Consider the following 25765-nt stretch of genomic DNA (forward strand, 5'->3'; position numbering starts at 1 on the left):
AGGGTTTCCTTTTCAGGAGATTGATCCCACAGAGGCCTGAAAGCCAGTGATGGCAGTGGCTAGAATCACAAACTGACTTCTTTATTATCACGTGCCTTTCAGATAGCTACCAGGAAGAGATCCCCAGAACCTGCCTCCTCCCCTCCTTGTCTAGCTTGGTCTTGGAGTTGGGGGACTAGAGGCCAGAGCAGATGCAGCACTGCACATGGTATTTGGCACCAATGGTATAAATCCTAATGATGGCTCCTGCAGCATTTATAGGTCCTCCCTTGAAGTACTTGTGGAATTCTGCAGGGAGGGACTGGTAGACTTCCACAGTGTCCAGTCTGCAGGCCCCAGCTACTTCTTGAGCTGCTCCTCCTGTGTTCTCTCCTGGCCTATTAGATAAGCAGTTTGGCATGACTCCAGGCTCTTGGCCAGATGCCAGATGCACTGCATCAATATAGGATGGTAGGAGCACACTTGTCTATTCCATTTCCAGGATGAAGCCTTAGTTGGCTGTCTTCTCTCACACCTGGTGGACACTATCCAAAATGTGTCTCTGGCTGTCATCCCAGTGGTGAAGTGAGAGAAAATGCCCAACCTAATTTTCACATTTCTCCTCCACAAAGGTCTTGTGTTTCTGTCCCTTCACCTCCTTTCCTTCTCTGGCTTGGCACTAACCATACAGTTACTGGAGCCATCACACAAAAACCAGACAAACCATTCTTACAGTTTCCTTAAGCACAAGAGCACTTAACAATAGCCATATGCATACACCAAAGTGAACTCCCTGTGCATCACTTCCAGCTGCTGGTCCAGCTCCACTCTTCACAAGCTGCTATGTTCCTCAAACAGTGTTGTGTCTCAGCCATCTCCAGCTTCTTCAACATGTATTCATTCTGCACTTGCAGTAGCCCCATGCAAGCTGTTCCATTTCTATCTGAAACTGCTTCAAGTGTCTGAGCTCTTTAAATTTATTTTAAGTGGAGTTACTAAGGTCTTTAGCTCTATTACACCTGAAATATTTTTACATTACTACTTCAGATATACTTTTCTGTCACTTTCACTTATGCTTAACATATGAGACATTCCAATAAGAGATCAAACTTAAAAGTTATTCAAAAGTAAACCAAAGCAAAATTAAATAAAAAGAATAATGTTCCTATCTATATTACGTTCTAATACAGCCATAGTAAAAAAAAAAAAAAAAAAAGCATGATTCTGGCCCAAAAGCAGACAGTCCAACTACTATAAAAATCCACATAGAAGTTACTTAGCTAATGAAAAATAGATGTACCCTATAACTAAGCTATACCATTCCTGGGTATTCTCCCAGAGGACTCCAAGTCAGCACATCACAGTGACACTTACATATGAGTGTTCACTACAGCTCTAGTCACAGTAGCTAAGTTATGGAGCAAACCCAGGTGTCCTGCAACAGGATAATGGATAGGAAAATGTGACACATATATACAATGAAATTCCTTGATTTAGCCATAAAAAAGAATGAAACTGTGTCATTTGTAGGAAAGTGGATGCAACTAAAGCTAATTATATTAATAAATTTGAGCCAGTTTCATAAAAATAGTATTTTTCTCATTTGTGGTTTATGTATTTTATAGAGATTAACGAAGTCATGCTTATGTGTGTGTGACATAAAAGTAGATGCTAACCTGCTGCAGGCCACATGAACAGCTATGAACACAGCTAAACACAAAGATATATCCCTAGTTACAGCACTGTGAGAATTTTTCCTTGGCAAATTTTTTCTAAGATGATAATGTAGTTCTTAAATGTGAACTCTGTAGGTAACAATGATGTGTCACAATGAAAAAAGGTAGGAAACTCCCTTTTTAGGGGTGCAAAGAGATATAGGGGTAAAGGTCCAAAAGTAATGGGAATGAGAGGTAAGTAAGGCCCTCACCATACAATGTGCTCTTGTATCAAAGTGTTCATGTGTAACATAGGACCATGAGAGTCAACTAACTGTTATATCCTACATACTCTGAACAGTCTAACTACAGCTCTCCTGCAAGCAGTGACTTTGCTCACTACCAAGACACTAGGGTGAAGTATGTGAATGTTCCTGTCAGAATGTGGCTGGGTCTCATTTGCATCTTTTCTTTCTTTATATCATCTAAATTTCTAGTTAAAAAAACCTGTCAATATCAATGAGTTTTGCATATACAAACTGCTAAATAATAACTATGCTTTGTATTTCCAATTGAGAAAATTCACCTGTGCTCATTAATTTACAATCTCCATTAACAAAGGCTCAGTTGGTTAGGGACTTTTACAACTTAATATGATAATTTCTCAAGCCATGCCCACAATTAGAGGTATTTCTTGTGTATATGTCAAATTTTAGTGTAGGCCCTTGACTCTCTATATAAGAACACTACGTGTTGAAAGAACACAATTACTTAGGGCTCCTTCTAATTTTTACCACTGTTATAAAAGAGCATGACAAAAAAGAGCCAAATGAGGAATTTCTAATTCGCCAAGCTGTTCAACACAATGTTGGCTCCTTTCTGAGTAGAAGAACCTAACACTTAGATCTCACCCTTTCCCTTATGTGCTGCCAGGAAGCGCCTATTGATTCTGAAATTTGCTTACAATAGTGATATTGGATTTATAGTTTACATTATTTTTCAACTTCTCACCTTTATTTATATTTTGTCACTGTATTTAATATCATTTATTTAGTGCTTAATTGTTTCTTCACAGTGTGGGGGGATGGCTCATCAGTAAGAGCACTTGCTGTTCTTGCAGGGGTCCTAGATTCATTCTCAGTACCCCAACAGCAGCTCAGAAACATCTGCAAGTCTAGTTCCAAGGGACCAATGCCTTCTTTAGGATACCAATGCCTCTGTGGATACCAGGCATACACATGGTGCACATACATAAATACAGGCAAATGTGTATATATGTGTGTGTGCGTGTATCTTTAAAAACAGAAAGCTAATGAAAATATTTTATGATCAAGACAAAGGAAGACAGAAGACTAGATACATTCTAAACCATATTAAGACTCTCATGCAAAGTTAACACAAAGCAGAACAAGAAATCAAATAGAGAGGAAAAAGGAAAATAAAATCATGAAATTTGTAGGTAAATGGGTGGAACTAGGGGGAAAAACCATTCCAAATGAGGTACCCTGGACCAAGGAAGACAAATATGGAATGTATTAGCTTTTATGTGGATATTCGCTGTTAAATCAATAATAACCAAGCTATAATCTGTAGAAACATAGAGGTTAGGTATAGAGTAAGGTATTATGAGAGACAGATCTTGTTAGGAAAGGGAAACTGAATAGATAGGTACGGATGGATGATGAGGGGGCTGGAATGAGGATGGGGGAGGGGGGGAATGGGACTTGAAGGAGGGAATATGGGAAGAGACAGCTAACATTAAGGGCCATTTGAAGGGTAGTATTGAAATCTACTATAGTAGAAGCTTACTAAAATATTTATATACATGAAGGTGGTCTACATAAAATCGTCAAATAATGGGGGAGACAGAATCCCAACTGGCCATCTCTTGTCACTAAATGAAGTTTCTAGTACCAGGACTGGTTACATCTAATTGAGTTTTTAGCTAATGGGGTCCTACGGAAATCCTCAAACTACTCATGCTGCTGCCAAAACTATAGGTTGCTCTCTATAAACTGACACCAAGGTCCTATTGCGGAAGACAACACCCACACAACTTACTGAACATGGAGAAGTTGAACTGGTGGCTACATAGAACCTTCATCACTACCTTCTAGCAACATTGGTACAGGAAGGTACTCTGCATGCTACCAAAAAATAAATGTAAATAGCAACACAGCTTCAAACCAGTGGATCAACTGCAAAATATGCTGGGCAATGGTGGCACAAAGCTTGTGAGAGTAACCAATCAATACATGATTTGACTTAATGCCCACTCATAAGATGGAACCCATACCCAACACTGCTTGGATGATCACGGACCTGACACACTAGATAGCCTAGGGATCTAGGGTAAAACCAAATACTAATTTTTTTTTTTAAAGTAGCAATAAAATGACTCCTAGAGACATTCTGTTACACTCATAGATCAGCACTTTGTTCAGCCATCAGCAGAGAAATTTCCTTCTGCAGCAGATGGGAACAAATATAGAGACCCACAGCCAGATATTATGCAAGAAGTGAGAGACCTTGGAACGCTCAGCCCTACATGGGATGTCTCCATCAAATTCCTCCCCTCAGAGCTCATGGAAATCCGCAGAAGAGGAGAAGGAATAGAGGGCAGGGGGAAAAAAAAAGGTCCTCTAAATCATCATGATCAAAGCACATATGAACTCAGAGACTAAGGCAACATGCACAGGGACTGCAGGGGTCTGCACCAGGTCCTCTGTGTTTACATTATAGCTTCCAGTTTAGTGTTTTTATGGGATTCTGACTGTGTAATCAAGTGGATCTCTGAGACTTATGCCCCTTCTCTTGGGCTCTTTTCCTTCTGTTCATTTGTCTCATCCACCTAGTTTTTGTTTTATCTTTTATTTTAATTATTATCCCTTAAAGCCCGTTTGTTACTAATGTGAGACAGAAAGGGACTGGATCCAGATGGGAGGGGAGGTGGGGAGAAACTGAGAGGAACAGAGGAAAGGGAAACTGTAACCAGGCTATATTATGTGAAAAAGGAATCTATTTTCAATAAAAGGGGAAAAGGGGAGGGGATTGGTATAGGGGGAAAAAGTGGCTATACTAACACCAATTCATATCTAGGCCTAGTGAAACAAAACAAAATGGATACAAGATAGCAGCATGTAATGTCACTGTGACATAAAACAGCAAGACTCTTTTAAGTATTTAAGTATTTAAAGTCACTGGGAACAAACAGATCTTTTTAAAGGAGTAATTTTGTTACTTACATGTCTAACATAAAACAATAAAACATAAATATGAATGTAAAAAGGTTTAAAAAGAATATTTTATTATTTGGTATTACTCTTCAAAAACAATCTTCCCGTAAATTTAAACTTTAAACTTTAAAAAAGCAGCAACACAAGACGTGCTCCTCAAACATTATCAACTTTGATTTATAATGTATAATTTTATCTCCCCTCCAAATAGTCTGAAATTGTACAAATCCAAATGTGATTTAAGTAATTTAGCCATACGGACCAAGTGTACTTATTAAAAACTGTTTCATAGGTGTCAATTCTGCATTTTGCCTAAAATGCATCTATTTCAAAAGCTAAATAGAAATCAGGATAATATGATAAGTCAGCATCAGTGGTTTTGTGAAAGAGTACATCGATTACACTATTCTTTACCGAACGTAAGGGACAAGTAAATGTAGATGCATAAAATGAATGATCTCAACGGGACAGAGCATTGGACACTGCTTCTTCCTCTAAATATCTCACTCTTTTCTCCACATGTCATTTTTATTAAAGATTTGTTTACGGATGCATGCATTTCTGAGTGTTCTGCCTGCATGTATATCTGCAGGCCAGAAGAGGGCATCAGACTCTGTTACAAATGGCTGTGAGCCACCACATGATTGCTGAAATTGAACTCAGGACTTCTGGAAGAGCAGCCAGTGTTCTTGACCTCTGTGACCTCAAAATGTCATTTTGTAAGTTCATAATATAACAAGTCATTTTGTATGTTTGTAATATAATGTACATATTTCAAAATCTGAGATTTCAAATACCACTTTAATAAGCAATATACTGTTAGAAAATAATTTTTTAAGAATTGACAGCTAAAGGTATGTCTTTAATACCGGAACACCTTTATGAAAAATAAGAAGTTCATGAAATGACAATAGTTAAAAACAGAAAGGCAGACAAAAAGGAGCATCACAGTAAGGTTCAAAAAGTTGGGGTGACACTGACCCAGTGTTACAACAGACTATACAACAAGACCTCTGTAAGGAATTTGTAATAATGTGGCCATTCCTACCTTATAACCAGGTCCTAATTGATGAACTGCAAATATCTGTGCCGGGTTAAGAGCTTCACTGAACACATACACGGCCCCAAGCTGGCCACAGAATACCCTATTGGCATCAGCAGTTTCTGAAGATCCAAGAAAGCACTTGTCATAGCTCTATTTTTAAAAGTCACAAAAAATGAATCGTTATTTTGTAATGACAGAACATTTAAGAATGCATTTCTTCATTAATAGACATATTTTAAGATACCAATAATAGTGAAAAGCATTGTATAAGCTGTTTTTCAGGTATTTCAATAAGTCAATGAACAAGTTTTAGAGAAAATAAAGTCAGTTAAGTAGGAGTTAAGCACATACCATCCATCACAACCTCAGACTTGACCACTTTTTCAAATTGTAACACTAAAGACAAAGAGTTTGTAGTTGTTTATAATTGAATTCTATACATCAGAAAACAAATTATAATTTGTTTACTGAAGCAAAGCTAATTTTTTTTTTTTGTTTTTGTTTTTTTTGTTTTTCGAGACAGGGTTTCTCTGCGCAGCTTTGCGCCTTTCCTGGGACTCACTTGGTAGTCCAGGCTGGCCTCGAACTCACAAAGATCCGCCTGCCTCTGCCTCCCAAGTGCTGGGATTAAAGGCGTGCGCCACCACCGCCCGGCCCGCAAAGCTAATTTTAAATTGCTAATATTCACAACTGCTCAAATTTAGAGAGGTTAAAGTGAATCAAAAGAATGACTTTATCAAATCTTAACTATAAATCCATAGTTAATTTTTTAAAAATTCTGCTTCATTTCTCCACATGGATTTACCACCCTCTTTTCCTGCACTAATTCAGCAATGATGAAGAAAATCAGTTTCTTCTTGTATGAGTAGGGATAATACAGAAGCAAACACACAATAATGATTCAATCTGCTCAGAATATTGTCCATCTAAACAATTTCCCATCTAGAAGGCATGGCACATCTATATCCTTTCAATGCCAAACACTGAAGCCAGAAACTGTAGTTACTGCCCAATGTCCTCCCACAGGATATCACACATTAATTCTAATAAGCACACCAATATTCAGCTATCAATCTACACAGAGCCAGAGAAATCAATTAGTCGACAAACAGATCTATCAAATATGAAATCCCATTTGTGCCTCATACAATAACAAAGAATAATGTGAATGGAATAAAAAAAATCAGAACTCATCATTAAACATGCAAGTGTAATTTAAATTGTGGAAACTAAAGTTACTACTACATAAAGAATGTGTACATGCCCAGGCTTCTCTATTTCTTGAAGTACTATCACAGAATTCAAAATCTTCTGTCTCTTTTATTGTTGTTGTTTTAAATACTGTCTTTTTCAGCTAATGTTGGTCAAGAAAAAACAGGAGCTTCCTTTATGTTAGTAATAAAGAGACTATATCCCCCTGCAACATCAGTGGACAGGAAGCAGAATCCTATTTCTATGTTCTCATTTGCCTATGGTTCCCCCAATGAGCCTGTTGCGTAGTAAAGCAAGCTTCCCCTATAAAGGCACAGGCAGGAACTTTCTAAGTTCTGCGTGTTCCATGTATCTTCTGTGCATATTCATATTGATTTGCTCTGTTGTTGTTGTGTTATTTAAAAAAGTATTCTTAGTGAAAATCCAAGAATCTTGGCTTCCAGATCATACAAAAATAAGGTGAAGTCAACTTGGCTGGGGCAGAACAGCTTGTCACCTACTGATCTACATAGAGACTAGACAATGTTAACAGTCTTATTCATTTAAGAGAAAACAGAACAAGAGAATATAACATAACCCCTGCCCTCAAAGAGATTAAAATTAAAGAAGATGCAAACAAAAGTTAGAAGTAGATTTTAGTTGTTTTTCTTAAAAGCAAGTCATTACTATTACAACCAGGTATATTAGAAGGGTTGTGTATCACTGGCATCAAAGATAACTTTCAGCACTGCAAACCATGCTTTACTTTGGCCCTAAAATGCCAGGAGGAAGGAAAGGGAAAACTCAAGCTACAGAAATAGCAAGCATTCTGGAGATTTCGACTCCATGTCTTCTCTATCTAGAATCCAGTGTCACCTGCTCCAAGACAGACACACAAAGTAAAGCAAGTATCTCTGTGTTATGATGACAGATCATCCTGTACGTGATATGCCCTCTGTTTCACAGTCCTTTTCTGTTAAAGAATTCTAAGCATTGCAGTCAGATTGAGTTTTTTGTGTTTGTTTGTTCATTTTGGTTTTTTGTTTTTGTTTTTTCATTTGAGGCAGTGTTTCTCTGTGTAGCTCTGACTGTCATGGAGCCCACTTTGTAGACCAGGCTAGCCTCAAACTCACAAAATCCAGCTGCCTCTGCCTCCTGAGTGCTAGGATTAAAGGTGTGTACCACCATGCCTACTCAGATTTGAAATATTTTCAATATAAACTTGGGAGGCTTTTTGTCCTGGGTCAGATGCAAGCCCAGGCCTGTATTTGCAAATGAGATACCTATATGACCTGACCCCAGGGTACCACATAACCTCATTCTATTTTTATTTTTTTAAATATCATTAAGTCATGTGTCTGAAACAATTGCATACTATATTTAAGAATTAAATATAAATTATGTAAGTATAAATTAAATAATTTAAGAATAAAATGTAAATAAAACCTTTCAAACAGAAATTTGCATGTTTCTACCAAATAGCCATTACTTATATTACAGTGAGAGAACATACTGTAAAATACATTTAAGAATTTAAACTTACATCATTTGTGTTTACATGCCAAGCCATGTCACCGTAAGATACCAGCTGGCCATTGACATAACAACGGATCTCACTGTTCCTCCATCGGTTGTAGATGTGGACAATGCTGATCATGTACCACTGCAATACAACAACTAAGATGTCAAATGTCTAAAACACAGTCACAGCCTTTGTACTTCCTTACAAGAGATCTCAAGGAGTTTACACCTCATGCCCCTTCCTCCCATTTCTTATGTCCCTGGTGAAAGAAGAGGCCAGGGAACTCCCAGTCTCCAACACTGATAAATAGAAAAAGAAGTGACTGCTTAGGAACTGAGAAAGACACACAACATTTGAAGGCAATCACAGAAAAATCACTATGAGTGGATAAACTTCATATCGAACACTTGGGATGAAAAGGAAATGTGGGATGAACAGGAGGGAAACAAGGTTGCAAGCAAAAGGACGCACAGAGGTTTGATGAAACCTTCCTCAGTATTTAGATGCAGCAACATCTGTAGGAAACTGGCCTTTTGCTTTCTGCATAATGGCTTATTCCTAAAGCTTGTGAGAAACATGAGATGATGATCATCATAGCTTAGAAAAATAACTGGCAACAGTGTGGAAGTGTAGCTGCCAGACAAGTGTGGATGCAGATAAGCCTATAAAGCTTCGAGAAGGAAACCGGAAGAGCCTGAACTAAGAAGACAAATGCACTGATAAGTTAAAGGAGGGGAGGAGTAGTTAACTAACGGCACTGACAGAAGCACTAAGTCAGAAAACTATGAGTTTTCAATGGTGTCTACTATTTCACTTAAATGGCTAGGTACCATTAACTTATTCAATAAAACATGATGACCAGGTCTATAGTTTTTAAACAAACAATTTATTTTGGATCATAAATAAAATAAATAAGATATATGAATACATGAATGTATAAATTACTGGGTAAGTTAATCTCAGTTAAGTTATATCTATTTTTCTGTTTCTTGAGACCATCAAAATGTAGTAGATGCAAATGAGTTTTTACCATTTCAAAGGACTCCAATGTTTGACATATTTTTAAGTTAAAGATAGTAATAGAACTTGAGTACTCTCCATACATACACGTACTGACACTAATCATATATACTGTGATTTACATGTAATCTGAGATCCAAAAATTGATATATAAAAGTGTACAACAAGAAGTAAGAAAAATATATGTACTAAGAATTCCTGAGGTACACATTACAACTAAAGAAAATAGATGATAAATAAGAAAAATTACAACATAATATTTACACAAATATCGCTATAAGCTATGCACGAAACACTTTCTACAAATGAGGTAACATGCTAATGGGTACACTCATTTTTACAAGGTCAAACACCTCTTAGGCAGTGCAGCTGGGCAAACAAAAGTTTTAGTGTGCATGTCTTTTTAGAAAAGGCCAGTAACCCACTTACTGAGGTATAGTTTTCCCTAGTTGAAGCATAATAAGAATTTAACTACACATCTCCTGGAAAATTAAAGAAAAAAGATGATTTTTTTTTTCTCTAACAATAAGGAATAATGAGATCAAATAATTATAATTATGATTTTCGTTTTCAAGGTTTATTAGAATCTTTGCAGAAAAAAATTTTTGAAACGGTATCAGTCCCTGGGCCCTACTCCACCCAAGACCCTTTGCAATCCCTGTATTTAAAATGCTAACAGAAACAGAAGTACGTTTTCATAAGCAAATAGGAACAAAATAAATAAAATGTGAGCAAATGGATTGAACTGCTTTTACTTCACTTAACAATTCCACCTGTTTGTTTTTTAAAATCTAGTTAATTTATGTTATTCTTATGCTTTAGAAATTCTTATGCTTTTGGGTGGATGGGGAGGTGGGAAAACATAGAAGGAGTTCGAAGAGGGGAAACCATGATCAGAATATAATGTATGAAAAGAAAACTATTTTCAATAAAAAAGGAAACTATAGTATTTGTCAAAAATATATATACCTAAAATTTGCAAATCTAATAATCTCTATTTCTATCTAGATCAGTGTTCTCAAAACCTTCTTAATGCTGTGACCTTTAATATAATTTATCATGTTGTGGTGACCCCCAACCACACAATTATTTCATTTTTATTTTATGACTGTAAATTTGCTACTATTATGAATTGTAATGTAAATATCTGATATGCAGGATATCTGATATACGGCCTCTGTAGTGGTCTTAATCCACAAGTTGAGAACCACTGACCTAGATTGATAGAATTTATGTCTTTAGAAAGCAAAAGCCCTTTTTATTTGTTAAAGTTATAAATTTTTCTTTTTGTTTTTCCTGCATGTGTGTCTGTGTGAGGGTATTGGATCCACTGAAACTGGTGTTAAATACAGTTGTGAGCTGCCATGTGTGTGCTGGGAGTTGAACTCATGTCCTCTGGAAGAATAGTCAGTACTCTTAATCTCTGAGCCATCTCTCCAGCTTGTTTAAGTCATATTTTTATATAGCTACCCAATTTATTGGTATTCTACTGAATTCAGTACTGTCAGTCATTTGAGAGAATAAAAAATGAATCCATCACAGATCTTAGTCTCAACACTCATTAAATGGGCATAAAGTTATTTTAAAAATAATTCTAAAAAGAGTGGCATTAATTATATCTGAAAATAATATACATAAAGAGAGATGGGTAGGGGTACAGCTCTTTGATACAGTGCTTACCTAGCATGCATGTATCTCATTAGTTGGCTCCCCAGTCAGGGAAGGAGGGAACCCAGAAAAGATAGCACAGAAATGTTGAGTGAAGTAGGACAATCTGATAGGTCTGACTTAGAACTGTCTGAACAAGTAAAACTAACTCACTCAGATCACATGGATAAAACTTTTAATTTATTTTGTAGTTACTAAAAAGTAAATCACTAGCTTAAGAAAATGAATATCATCAGGGAGATAAGTCTAGTATTAGTGTATAAAATAGTTTAGGAAAGCAAGAAATCATTCAAGATGAAGAGAAAACAATGTGAAAAAGTTAAGCAGCAAATAATGAAACTTTAGAAGGAAATAGATGTATTTCAGAGACATAATACATAGTACTAGAAAGTAATCAAAAAGAAGATGAAGAACATGACCCAATCAATGTAAGGATGGCAGACATCTAAACCAGAGGATTTCAGCACATATATGGATGTGGACCTGGAGAAAGGAAACTCGATGTTTTACATTCTGAGGTCTGGAAGTGGAAAGACACCCAAGTGGCAACATCTCACAGATAGTGAGAAGCCAAGAAACAGAGCACTGAAGAATAAGGGTAGAAGCAATTATGAAACTGAATAAAAATCCTCAGTAAGATGTAAGTGGCAAAAAAAAAGTGAGATTGTTTATGCTTTTGTCCACCATCATATCCCTAGTTCCCATAGGTCTAGCACTCTGTAAAATATTCACATACTCACAAGTGTGAGAGAAACAACACAAGTGATTAAAAGACCTCTCACAAAGATTAAAAAAAAAATCACAGGAAAGAGAAAAGCACTGAAGTCAGGAGAAAAGCTAAAGAATACTACAGAAGTCAAAGCAAAGCCCTGGGATAGGTGAATGACAACAGACATGATCTCCAAGGGAAGCATCTACTCTGCCCTACCTTGCGTGGTTGGAAATCATACTTCACACAGTGCTGGAAACCTTTTCCTTTGGACTTCAGAGATGTGACTATCAAACAGTTGCCAACAAAATGAGCAGAGTAACCAACTCCTTTGCTAGTACGAAAACTGTATTAATACAAGAATATAAAAACTCTAGTTAAAAAAAAATATAACAACGCCTACTAAAACCTTACACAATAAAACTTCATTCTCTGTACAGTCACATTTAACACATTGGCCAAATGGAAACTAAAACATAAGGTTTTAAAAAATCAGGAATTTAACTCAAAAATGACCATGAAGATTTTTTATATTTAAATGTAAAATACCACAGACATAAAACAAATTAATGATCAAAATGTCTACTGGGCAGACTTCATCTACTGGGAAGGACCATCTCCACTTAGCCCATTCCAATCTCATTTCAACATAGTTCATGTTGTCAATAACAACTTGGTCTCTAATCTCCTATGCTGGTTAAAAGACCTTACCAAAAAAGAGCTGATTTTGAGGATAATGTGAGTGATCAAATAAGTATATATATTTTAGTCTAAATAAGAACATGAATACTAAACAATCTTATTTTGTTATAATTTCTTTCCTGGCTATTATTATTTTTAACCTCTATATCAATTATACTTATAGAAATGAAAGAGTAAATACACTCTAGTGAGAACTAGTGTTTTATCTACTACATCAGATATTAATAATCCTATGATCCCCTAACAGATTTACATTTGATTCTTATACTGTAAGTGGAAAAGAAAATAAACATGAGAAGACACCTAGAATCATTAGTAAATAAATAAATATTAGCTATATGGGCTTTATGATAGTGTCTAATTTTAAAATTCAAGTACATAAAGACAAAAGTCCTAAATAAAGCATATTACTTACCAATAAAGATAAGGTTTATCCTTATCAACATTAATGTTATTTAATGGATCCATACGAAACCAAGTGTTGAGAGTGAAGCCATTCTGGTAAGGCCACTTTGCAATAGGAGGCAATGCAATTGCCTACAAGACAATGAAACTTGGTAAATTATCAGTTAAATGAAATACAAAGTCACTACAGTCAAACTCCCCTTCCCCCCCAAAAAATAAAAAAAAACTTTATTATTTCAATTATATACTCTCCACATGCTGTTTGTTGAAATACATAGTAGATGAAGTATCATTTCTAGCATGTTCAGCAGGCTCCAGACTGTTCTGCAAACCCCTCCTCTAATTCCCACAATATAGACATGTGACTGACAAACATTCCTCAGAATTTTCTAATTCTGAGGCTTTATGCTAGTTTTTAGTAGGACTTCATTTTCTTAATGAAGCTAGAATACAGCTGAGAAAACCTGCCCTGGAAAGTGTTAATGGAGTAAGGGCCAAGCTCTAAAGCACTGTGAAGCCAAACATAATGGGTAAACAAGGCACATGGTGATGTATATCCACAATCCCAGCCTCAGGAAAGTTGATGAAGGACTGTGAGGTAGAGACCAGTCAGGGCTACATAACAAGATTGTCTCCAACCCCCTCCCCAACAACAACAACAACAAAAGAACCACAGACACATACAATATGATTTTATCAATTTTATTCATAGGACAATCTAAAAAAGACAAACTAATAGAACACCAAGTAAACTCAGATAACAGAGAAATAGGTAAAAATAAACACGTGTATTTAAGCTTACCGCAGCACTACACCCAGGGAAATTGAAAAATGTATCAGGACCATGTCTTTGTGGCATCTGATTAAGAACTGACAATAATTTTACAGCATGCCTTGGCTGAGAAAACAATGAAAGAAATAGTCATTGTAGAAGTTAGCAATAATACCTAATAGAACACTAATCAATGGACTGTATGGTAACTATTGAGAAAATTGCATTTAAATGATTTACTAAATGGTTTAAGAAGGAAGTAGTTAGCATTACCAATTCAAATATATGGCTCTCCAGGGACAATGTGTTGAACATTAAGTACTAATGTACTGGTATTGAAGACTCCTCCCTCTGCCCAGAGCTTACCCAGATTCCACTTTCTCCTCGAAGCATGCTGAATAAAAGTTTTAGTTCCTTGACAGTGATGCTGTAGCTGGCAAGAACCCCGAGCATATCAACTAGAAGATCTGCAGAAGAGAATAAAGTTACTCTACACTCTAGGCAAGAGCTCATCTGTCAAGCTACTATATTTTGAAGGGGAAGAAAGCTACCAAATGTTACTTCTATTTAAAAATCTAAAATACCTAAGTATCCTCATGAATGACTATTTTGTTTCATAATGCAGACACAGATTTGTTACAAGTAGGAAAAGGGAGATAAAAATATTGAAAGGTACCAAGACTTAGCATTGCACACCGGCTATTTTCAAACTGGCAGCTGACCAATAAAACATGGTAGTGAACCATTTAGTTATTGAGTAATTAACAATTTTGAGCATTTACTCCACATGGGGCACTATTCTAAGTGCTTTAAATGTACTAATATCAGAAATCCTCAAAGCCAGACTATGAGTGTTTAAATATCATCTCCTTTTAAAATTGAATAAATTATGGCCCAGAAAACTTAGTCACATTGCCCAAAAATGTATGCCCAGTGAACAGCAGAGTCAGTATTCAAACGCAGGCAGTATGAATTCTCTCACTGCCACTCACTAATCTACAACTGGATCTAATTTAAAAACAATGTTTCTGATTTTCATTATGCTAATGTGAATGTTTATGAATGCGTAACAGACACAACTCACTAAATAATGACAAAAATTAACCTTGTGTCTGGTAACTTCCTCTATACATTATGATTAATATTTCTCTCAATAATTTTGTAAAAAATTAAACAACTAAATATTGATACATCTCACATTCTAAAGCGCTTATGTCATATACAAGTGAATATAAATACACAGATATATATATATATATATAAAAAATGTATTACCAATTAATATAAGAAGGTAGATTAGATTATAAAAATCTACATTGTCAAAAACACAGATTAATGACTGGAATTTGGAAAATTAAAATATATATTTCAAAATTCAATATGGTTATCATCAGCAATAAGTAATTCATTATTTTTTACTAACTAGCACAATGAGTAAGCAATTTCTACAGTAAAATTTTGACAATGTGTGTGGCATTTTTGAGAGATCTTTAAATGAAGCAAAATATCTCGTTATTTAAACAATAAAATTGTGTTTAATTATTAGTGCATAAAGCCGGGCTTCTTTCTAAGAGGAAATTCTACATAAAAATCAAAAATCTTAAAAGCTGGAACCTTTTGGCTGAAATGGCTATCACTGAAGATTTCTTAAATATTTATATAAAAAGATTTTGGCAAAACAACTTTGTATTTACAACGATCAAGATAAAGGAGATAAATTTGTAGTAGGTTACTTTTTAATTTTTTTATATATTGTAGATTATATTTTGTAAATGACCCATAACTAAGCAGTTCAGTTTAATTTTATTATAGCAGATAATTTTGCAACCACAAAAATTTTAAAGAGGAAAAAATTACTACTGCTATAAAATATTTTATCAATGTATTACAAATATTTAGCCATATTTTAGTGATAAGTTAAATTATTAACTTTAGAGTACCTCTATAAACTTAACACACTATAGCACTCAAAGATGAGAATTTAATAGTCTGCAGGTATTCCTTCAAACTTTCAGTAAAGTATCCAAATTTTAATTCCTCTATTGTAAGTAGTTAAGCATAAGCAGCATATGTTTTTTTTTTTTTTCCAAGACACTCATTCCCTTTTCTCATATCTTTTAGCTATAAGGTCCTTTGAGAAGGAAATGCTACTGAGAAGAAAAGATAAAAGAATTAAAGAACTTCAGGTATAACAGAGACTATCTTAACAAGCCCTCATTGCTTTCTTATCACAGTGCTCATGAATTAAGTTCCACTAACTACTATAAACCACTATGTATATAATTCTGGACACTCTAAAACTATTCTGTAAAGTAGTAGACACTTTATTCAGGGCGGAAAAAAAGAAAAAGAGGGAAAATAAAAGGTCTTAAGCCCAGCTATCAGGATTGAAAAATCATATGATATCCTAAACAATTTATACTATACTACCACACACACACACACACACACACACACACACACACTCACAAAAATTCCTGCTAAATAACTCTAAATATTGAAAGTAATGCATGTTTAATCTCAGTTTTAGTCATGTTATTATTCATCCAAAATCACGCTCAACAGAAATACATGCCACTTTGGACAAGATTTCAAAATAGTAAGAAAACCAAATTTTGAAAACTTTTTAAATTTAAAATCCATTCTTGTTAACCTCACTGTTCATTTCTTTCTTTGATGATGTTTTCCTCTGAAAATTTAAAAATTAAAAGTCAATATATGAAAACATTAAAATTTCTCTGGGTCTGAACTATTTGTAAGGGCTAAATATATTGTTATACAGTCAAATTAGCACTTTGAGAATTGTGTAAATATTTTTACGTCAAAATGTATGTAGACTAAACATATATTTTGTCAAAAAAACCAAACAAAACAAAATAAAAACTTAATTTTTTCAGGCTCCATTTATTTTCTAGAAATAACTGCTGTTGTAGGATCATCAGCCAAAACATTTCTACTGAAACATATTTAACCACAGAGGAGACTCACCTTGCAGAGAGCTAAGAGTAAGCAATAACAAATCCAGGATTTCAAGGTTATTATTTCAAATAATATAATAAGCAAAATAAACTAAAACTACTCTACATATATTTTATATTCTATTCCACAATATGTGCTATTGTGATTGGATGAGACCGGCCCCTATAGGCTCACATATTTGAATTCTTTGCCTCCACTTGGTGGAATTGTTTGGAAAGGACTAGGAGGCATGGCCTTGTTAGAGGAGGTGTGTCAGCTGGGGCCATTAGTGTGCCTCTCTCTGCCTCTAACTAGGAAATCAAGATGAAAGCTCTCTGCTGTTCCTGCTGCCATGTCTTTGCTCTCTCATCATGGACTCTACCTTCTGAAACTGTAAGCCCAATAAAACAGTTTTTTTTTTCATAAGTTACTTTGGTTGTGGTGTCTTATCACAATAAGAACTCTAGGAAAAAGTTAACAGAGAAATGTCCCAAAAAAATATGAAGACAAATATAGGTACTTTCAAAAGATATATTCTGCTGATTCTTCAGGTTCCAGATGCAACAGATTGGGAAGCATGGAGCTAGAGTAACTTGGTAAATGGTGCTGACCTACATATTGTGATATTTTAAATATGTTAGTAGTTTAGTTATACGTATCATAAAAAATACTGCTTATTTTTCTGATAATTTTCTAATGTACTTATGTTTTTATGTAATTATGTTTGCACAGTACAATTCTGTTTTCTCTTCTAGTCCGAACATTTCAATTAACATAAAAGCCAATTTGTCCATATATTCCTATTTGCTTATTTTAAATTAAGGCAATTTCTACAAATCTGTTTTCACTGTAGAATATAAAGAAGTACATGAAACCTTACAATTATTTAAATCTTAGTTTTCTGTCAGGCCATACCATACCTGCTATCATGTCATCTACGGCACTCATTTTCAGCAGTACTTGCTCAATCAGCCCCACTTCTGTGCTGGTCTGTAAATTCCGAACACTTTTTCGTAGGATGGCTGTAAACATGCTCCATATTTCTGCTTGACATGTTACATCACAGTGCTCCAAAAGCTCTGTCATGCACGTTATGCTCTCAGCATCCTGGATAATAAAATTCATCTCCAAATCAAATTCCCCACCAACCAGCTGAAAGTAAACAGGAAAAAAAAAAGTAAGTAGAAATGACATGGAAGGTTATTTACAACATTAATATAGAATGATATCAAACAATCAAGTGTCAAGGAAGTATGGACACTAAAAATGTTCTAAGTCATCTTGCATAAGGCAAATTTTGATCAAAATTTAAGAATTACAGGGGCTGGAGAGATGGCTCAAAGGTTAAGAGCACTAGCTATTCTTCCAAAAGTCCTGAGTTCAATTTCCAGCAACCATATGGTGGCTCACAACCATCTATAATGAGATCTGGTGCCCTCTTCTTTCATGCAGGCGGAACACTGTATACATAATAAACAAATAAATATTTTAAAAAAAGAATTACAGATATAAGGAATGAAACAGGCAAAAAGAAGTTTAATTTTTACAGAGATAGAAGGAAAACAGCATATTCAAATCTAGAGAAACACACAAACTACAGCAAATAATTATGGGGTATGATTCAGGTCAAATTCCCTTTTAAAAAGATCAGAAGGAATATAGTATCTAAGGATAGATATTAAGACAAAATTCACTTTTATTTTTCTATTACTGAAGTTATAGGGAAAAAAGATATAATAAAAAAGTAGCTTGGTTCAATTTCAACATAGAAAATGAAATATGAAACTGATGAAAGAACAACTTACAGTAAGTGTAGAAACATGAAAAGAATAATTTGAACAGAGAAATATGTAAGGCCTTATAATCTTCTTCTAAACCATACAAATTAAAAAAGGAGAAAGTTGGTTTACTGTCAACATTATGACTTTTGGCAAATGACTCAAAAGTTACTACTGTTCCCATCAACATGCTACTTTATAAACCATTACCAGCCCCACTAAATGCACAGTAACAGATGAATACACAGAGAACAAAGTACTATGACATGCTTACTCTCTGTTGATCAAACCACATGAATTATTACTGTGGTAGTTAGACTAAGAATGTCCCCCAGAGATGGCACTATTTGAAAGGATTAAGAGGTGTGGCCTTGTTGGAGGAAATGTGTCACTAGGGGTGGGCTCTGAGGTTTCAAAAGCCCAAGCCAGGCCCAGTGATTCTCTTTTCCTGATACCTATAGATCCAAATGTGGAATTCTCAAGCTATTTCTCCAGCACTATGTCTGCCTACATGCCACCATGCTCCCTGCCATGATAACAATGGACTAAACCAATGATCCCATTTTAAAAAAAAAAAGAAAGGAAAGAAAAAAATATGGCTACAGATCCCCAGTGTCAACATCTGGCATCAGCATACATACACGTGCACACATAAACATGTTCACATTCACACACTCCCACACATACAGAAGTACATGACACAACAGCAGGCAGAGTCAGTATTAGGTTAAGATTTGTTATCAGGAGAGCTAGAACAACCCCAATTTCCCATCTAAAACATAGACTCATCTGACCCAGCAGAGATGAAGACCCATAAAACCAAGCCAGCGGGTCTTAAGTTTCCAGCCAACACAGTGTACTACACCATGACACTCTATCTTCTTGAGTATCTATCAAACCCAACTATTATTTCATCATTCCATACAAATACAGAATACCTATCTATTCATTATTGTATGTCTAATTAACCTGAGTCATCACTGTATGAAGTTGTTCATGAGTCATTAGCAACCCAGAAGAGGTTTTCTATCTCACTGATATAAATATTTACTGATGACTCTAACAACAGATATAAAGCTGTACATGACCCTGTACATAAATCTGTAGAAGCACACAGTAATAAGAACAGAAAAGGAAAAGGACAGCACTAAATTTTTTTTTTTAGATTAATCTGCTAAATCGGTTTTAAATACTGTAGCAGACCTGGTATAAATTCCTCAAGTATATAAATAAATAAAGTAAATATATATAAGAGGACTCAAATAAAAGAGAAATGGGCTACTTTAAACAAATCTAATGCCCACAATTCTAGCAATTAAGCTCTGCTACATAAAGTCTAAGTTTTCATCTTTCACAGTCAATAATATTACATCCTTCTATGTATAATTTTAATTACAAAAAATAAGAGTCAAGGTTCCATGATTTCTTGGTCCAAATAGCAAAAAACATGTTGTTTGGCTGGAGCCTCCAGTTTGCCCCTACACCATCTGGAAAGCCTCCTAACCACCCCCCCCCCCCCCGTCTCCCCTCCCCACCACTCAGCTCTCCTCTCCTCTCTTCAGAATCTCCAACAAAGGAAAGGCATCCAAAAGCCCAGGTTCACATTCTGGCCAGGTATTGCAGCTTCCTCCCCGGAAGTTGCCAGCCACTCAAGTCCTGCCTAAGCACTGAGCTTTTCACCATACTTGGGCACAAACCCAGCTTTTGGTAGACACAACATCACCCCTGGCCTACAACCTATAAAATCTCCCTGCTTTAGTTCCCGTTGTGGGGGGGATGCTGGGTTGCAACTCCTCTGGCCCCAATCTCTGGAACCAGAGAACCCACCTAGGAGTTGCTCTCAATAAACCTGTTGTTATTTTTTTTTTCTTCCAATTTGGCTTATTTAACTTACTTTGTTGGCCGAAAACTTATTATTGGGGTGGGGGACAGAAAACCTTTTACATGCCTCAGAAATATTGTGGAGAATATCTATTTCATCTAGAAAAAACTAGTCTTTCTAACATATATGGTGATTGCTAACATAGTTGTGTTAAAGAGACTGTTGTAGGAAACCCTTCCAAAATTAGCAAAATACTCATCCATCTATTTAACAAGTGGTCCAATAGTCATCAGCAGCTAAACCATATAAATAAAAGCAGTGAGTGGCCTTATTATTCAAACGACAATCTACCAATTCTGTAAAGAAAAGATGTAACTGCTTTTAGAGGGAAAGTGAAGACAAGTGAATTAAACATAATCTGGGTCAGACAGAAGTGTGAGATTCAGATTTCTTATTTAGATAGAAAGTGCCTTTTACTTTATATAAAGTCAGAGGTGTAGATGTACAGGCTAAAGTTATGTTTTAAGTTTAAATTACTATGCCTGAGATCTATAAAACATAAATGCCTCTAACCTCTAAGTCTCACTTGCCCAAGGACAAGATAACTTCCTGGAATGCTGGGGGCTGTTGTTTATGTAAGAAAACAAGCCACATGTTTTCACTTCTGTAAACAAGGTTGGCTGCCCCAAGTGACAGGATGTGCTTGATCACACATAGGCTGGAGTTATGTAGGCAACAAGTATGTCAGGATGTACGCTTGCCCTTGGGAGAAGGCAGGAAGTGCATTGCCTTTTGGGTTATGTCTTTATAAGCACCAGACTAGCATAACTCTTGGCCATTCTCTGGGAATCCCAGGTGTGGACCTGGCCAGTGTCCACTATCCTGGCAAGTATTTAATAAAGCATACTTCAAATTTGGCTCAAAAATTGTGGTAGTGGTCTTATTCTCTCCCAGTAGGATTAACAGTAGACTTGCTTTAAAAAAAAAAAAAAAATATAAATGGCATGGTTAGAGTAACTATGAAGAAAAACAGACTGCTGTTAAGAAATGACAATTCTAGAGAGAGCAAACCACAAAAATAAAATCACTGGGGAAGTAGAAATTATTTGGTAGTTTCTGGCATTTTTGTTTAGCTTTGATCCTCTAAACTGACCTTGAACTCAAACCCTCTTGCCTTAGGCTAAACTGCTGGAATTATAGGCATGAGCTACCATGTCCACCTAGAAAGTAGATTTGTAATGTTCAATTACAGGAGAATCCACAGTACTTTCTGAAAGAGAAAAATCATAGAAAACATTCTGAAAGGCAAAGGATGTGGCACAAGAAAGTCCAAGCCCAAGGTCACCTTGTCAGCATTGGGAATAAACAAAGAAAAGCAAAAAGGTGTGGGAAATCCCTGTACCACAGAATCTAAGTGACTAGCAAGTCCCTGAGACTGAGGAGTCTCAGTGTACTGCTTTGGCCCTCTGTTCTTACAGAAAATTCTGTTCTTTATCCCACCCAGGAATCAGTCAAGTAAGTTAATATGAAATAAACATCAGAGCTGAGCTTTTTTAATGACAATAACTTATTTACATAAAGTATATTGATAAAGCATCTGGGATATAAAATAATGACTAGAAAATACTTTGTCTTGTGAAAAAATTAAGAATTTTAATTACTAATATTTTATTTTATTTAGTACTTTCAGAATCACAAGTTATTGGAATATTATGTATTACAGGGACATTTAGTTTATTGGGATATTATTGGGATATTCATTATCACTTTGATCAAAAAGAACAATTATAAACCAGTTGGAGTTCTTTGCAATTCATTTATTACAATAAACTCTAAAATTATAACATCGTTCATTAAATCTCAATGTGCTACTCAGATTTAGTCTCCTTCCTATTTCTCGATAGTGACATTAAAGGGGTATACAATGCCACTTTTTATCTAAGACACTGTATACATTTATTCCTATATATGGCACAGTTTTCTCTTAAACCTTAGATATTTTAACTTTTATTATGTCTCCAAGATCCCCAATCATAAATCTCCAAATATCTACCAATACTAATGCTTAGATACCACTTGACCCCAAAAACCTTTCCCAGAAAGAGTGCCTTTCTTTAAATTTCCATTATAATCCATCCACATATCAATCACTAAATAATATTAGGGACCAAACATGTACATTCTCCAAAATCCACTGAATGAAGTCTTAATCTCCAACTTGGTAGTGTTAGAAGCCATTGTCTTTGGAACATAATTAATTGAGACTGAAATCATAAGAGCAGATCTCTCAATATGAAATTTGTGTTTATATAGAAGGAAGACATACCAGATCTATGTCTCTCTGCCACAAGATAATACTATGGGAGATAGCTATCTGTAAGCCAGGAAATGGTTTTCATCCAGATCCATTATACTAGCAACTAGACTGTAAGAACTCCCAGCTTCGGGCTGGAGAGATGGCTCAGCCGTTAAAGGTTAGGTTCACAACCAAAAATATAAGAACTCCCAGCTTCTTCTAGAACTATATGGACTGATTGGCCATACATCATATACAGTCCATGGGCTACCATCTATGGAATTTGTTTTCTAGACTGACAGAAACATGTTTGTTTTATAGAATTGATTTACATCTCACATATTATAACAAGCTCTTTAAGAACAAGAACCATTTATCAACTATATATTATACCACAAGCACACTGCCAAGCACATATAAGCTATTCAATAATTTACAGAGAAAGAGAGAGGCCACAGAATGGGAGGATAGAAAGACAGGAGGTATGAAGGTAGCAGATTTTACTTTGAAGTCAGTTCTCAAGCTGTCTGCTGAGTTTTATACTCAATGTTTCCATTTTCTATTTTCTTTCAACAATTAATTACTCAAGTTCCCATATAACTTTTTTTAAGGCTGTAGAGATCATTACAGAGCCAAAGATATTTTTTCAACTCTTTATATACCTCTCCTGCCTTACCTTTTCTTCTGTTATTAAGGTTTCATATGAAACAAAATTTAAGGGACACACTCTTGACTTAAGAAGGTGTCTTAGTGTTACTATTGCAATGATACACACGACCAAAAGCAACTTGGAGAGGAAAGGGTTTATTTCACTCACAGTTTCATATAACTGTTCATCATCAAAAGTAGTAAAGGCAGGAACTGAAGCAGGGCAAGAACCTGGAGGCAAGAGCTGATTCAGGGGGCATGGAGGAGTGCTGCTTACTGGCTTGCTCCCTATGGCTTCTCAGCCTGCTTTCTTACAGAAACCAGGACCACCAGACCAGGGGTAGCCTCATACACAATTCCCCCTACCCCTACCCCATCAAATAAGAAAATGCCCTACAGGGTTGCCTACAGCCTGATCTTATGGAAACATTTTCTCAATTGAGGCTCCCTCCTCTCTGATGACTCTTGCTTGTGTCAAGTTGACATAAAAAAATACTGGCCAGCATAGAAGGAGAAACTTTTGCCAAGTATATTCAGTATGTTATACATAACTGCCAGTTGTTAAAATCAGACTTAAATGTTTCCACTTTCAGTTTTTATTTTCAAGTGAAATCAGTTTGTAACACATTTCTTTGAAAAAGCAACCTGGGAGTGACAAAACATACACACACAGTGGGCACACTCAGTATTGTACTACTGAGTGTACACATATGTACCCAAAATGCTGGCAAAAGTATAAGAATCAACTTTCAAAAACTACTAGATTCTAGTTACAACCAAATAAAGAAGCCACTGCTTTTGCTAACAACACTTTGGAATATTAAATAATCTTGCCTACCATTCTACCATTTCCTACACCCTAGACTGGCAACAGTCTTAAGAACTCAGGGTACGAACTGCCATTTCCAGAAGCAGCAGTCTTACCCCTATTCAAAAAGACCTTTGTGCCTTTGTGGATCTCCATCTGCTTGGCAACTCCAAGACAGGCACAAAGCATCCCCTTTTGTTTCCACTACCACAGCTTTCGAAGGCTAGCTCACAACATCTGGAAGCACACGGATTGGCTGTAGCAGCCTGGAGCAAGAGGTAACATTTGTGACAAGAAAGAAAATATTCAAGTGGAAAAAGGAGACGTGAGGTTATAAGGTCTTTTTAATGCTCCCAGGTACAGAAGGGATTTAAGGAAGCCATAAACATGCCCAAGGCATTAGCACACTCAAAAAAGAAGTAGTAAGGCTCAGAATTTTGACCTCCAGTTAGCCCTTAGGCTCTACAGGATGCAGCACCGTCCCAAGGACTGAGTATTTTAATCTTCTTTTTTCTTTTCTTTCTTTTTTGATTCTAGGCTTTTACAGTAACTGTCAAAACAAGCCAAAGAAACAGAAACAGAATTCAAAGGTCACAAACAACAAAGAATGCAAAACTCTTAGACACTTAATGAGAATCACTGTAAAAACAAAGCCAAACACACACACACACACACACACACACACACACACACACACACACACACACACACACAAATATATATATATTATATATATATATCCAAAATCAGAAGACAGGCAGGTCTTATATCAAATATTTCTACATTATACTTTTTTTTTTAATGACAATTCCCAAGGATAAAGTAACTAAATAGAAGAATGACTGTTACTAGTATGATGTGAGTTCCTGGGTCTAATTTCCAGCAGTATTTTTGAAAGTCAAGTTTGAAAAAAATCTGAAGCCTAAAAATAAGTAAGTATGGTCCATCTAAAAAACGAAGAAAAGTTAACAGAGCACCTAGGAGAAAGTGCAGGCATGGCTTCAACTCACTAGACAAAGATTTGAAACCAACTATCTTAAATGGCTCTAATAAAGGAAATCAAAGACAACGGAGGAGGGACTAGAAGAATAAAATCTCAACAAATAGAAATCAACAAAGACAACTAGTCTAAAAGGGCAAATTAAAAGTCTGTGAACAGAACAACTAAAATGCAGATTAACCAGCAGGTCTGAGCAGGCAACAAGAACTTATATTCTGATAACTTCCTTTTACTTTTTTTTTTTTTTTCGTTTTTCGAGACAGGGTTTCTCTGTGTAGCTTTGCGCCTTTCCTGGGACTCGCTTGGTAGCCCAGGCTGGCCTCGAACTCACAGAGATCCACCTGGCTCTGCCTCCCGAGTGCTGGGATTAAAGGCGTGCGCCACCACCGCCCGGCTTCCTTTTACTTTTTAATTAATTTTCTCAAAGTAAAACTGCAAATATGTGCTTTTAAAACATTCACATTCAAGTATCTTCTGAGTCTCCTCCCCTCATCTGAACAAGCAAAAACAAGTATTTTTTTTTAAGGTCAGTATTATACTACCTGAGTTGT

At 35.8% G+C, this 25765-nt stretch overlaps 1 protein-coding gene across 3 annotated transcripts in view; it reads right to left on the reverse strand.

The window, feature by feature from the left end:
* The window catches only part of Nbea (neurobeachin), a 558359-nt gene that overhangs the window by 460846 nt on the left and 71748 nt on the right, over window positions 1–25765 (reverse strand). For all 3 annotated transcript variants that reach the window (XM_052730144.1, XM_052730145.1, XM_052730143.1), the window contains exons 2-8: window positions 17783–18014; window positions 14271–14371; window positions 13935–14030; window positions 13143–13264; window positions 12245–12371; window positions 8650–8769; window positions 5919–6065 (exon numbers count right to left, since the gene is read on the reverse strand). In XM_052730144.1, coding sequence (XP_052586104.1) covers window positions 5919–6065; window positions 8650–8769; window positions 12245–12371; window positions 13143–13264; window positions 13935–14030; window positions 14271–14371; window positions 17783–18014 — 945 coding nt within the window. The remainder of the gene's footprint in view (window positions 1–5918; window positions 6066–8649; window positions 8770–12244; window positions 12372–13142; window positions 13265–13934; window positions 14031–14270; window positions 14372–17782; window positions 18015–25765) is intronic.

This window comes from Peromyscus californicus, unplaced genomic scaffold (assembly GCF_007827085.1).
Source record: "Peromyscus californicus insignis strain IS unplaced genomic scaffold, ASM782708v3 Scaffold_9__1_contigs__length_137607984, whole genome shotgun sequence".
Lineage (NCBI taxonomy): Eukaryota > Metazoa > Chordata > Mammalia > Rodentia > Cricetidae > Peromyscus > Peromyscus californicus.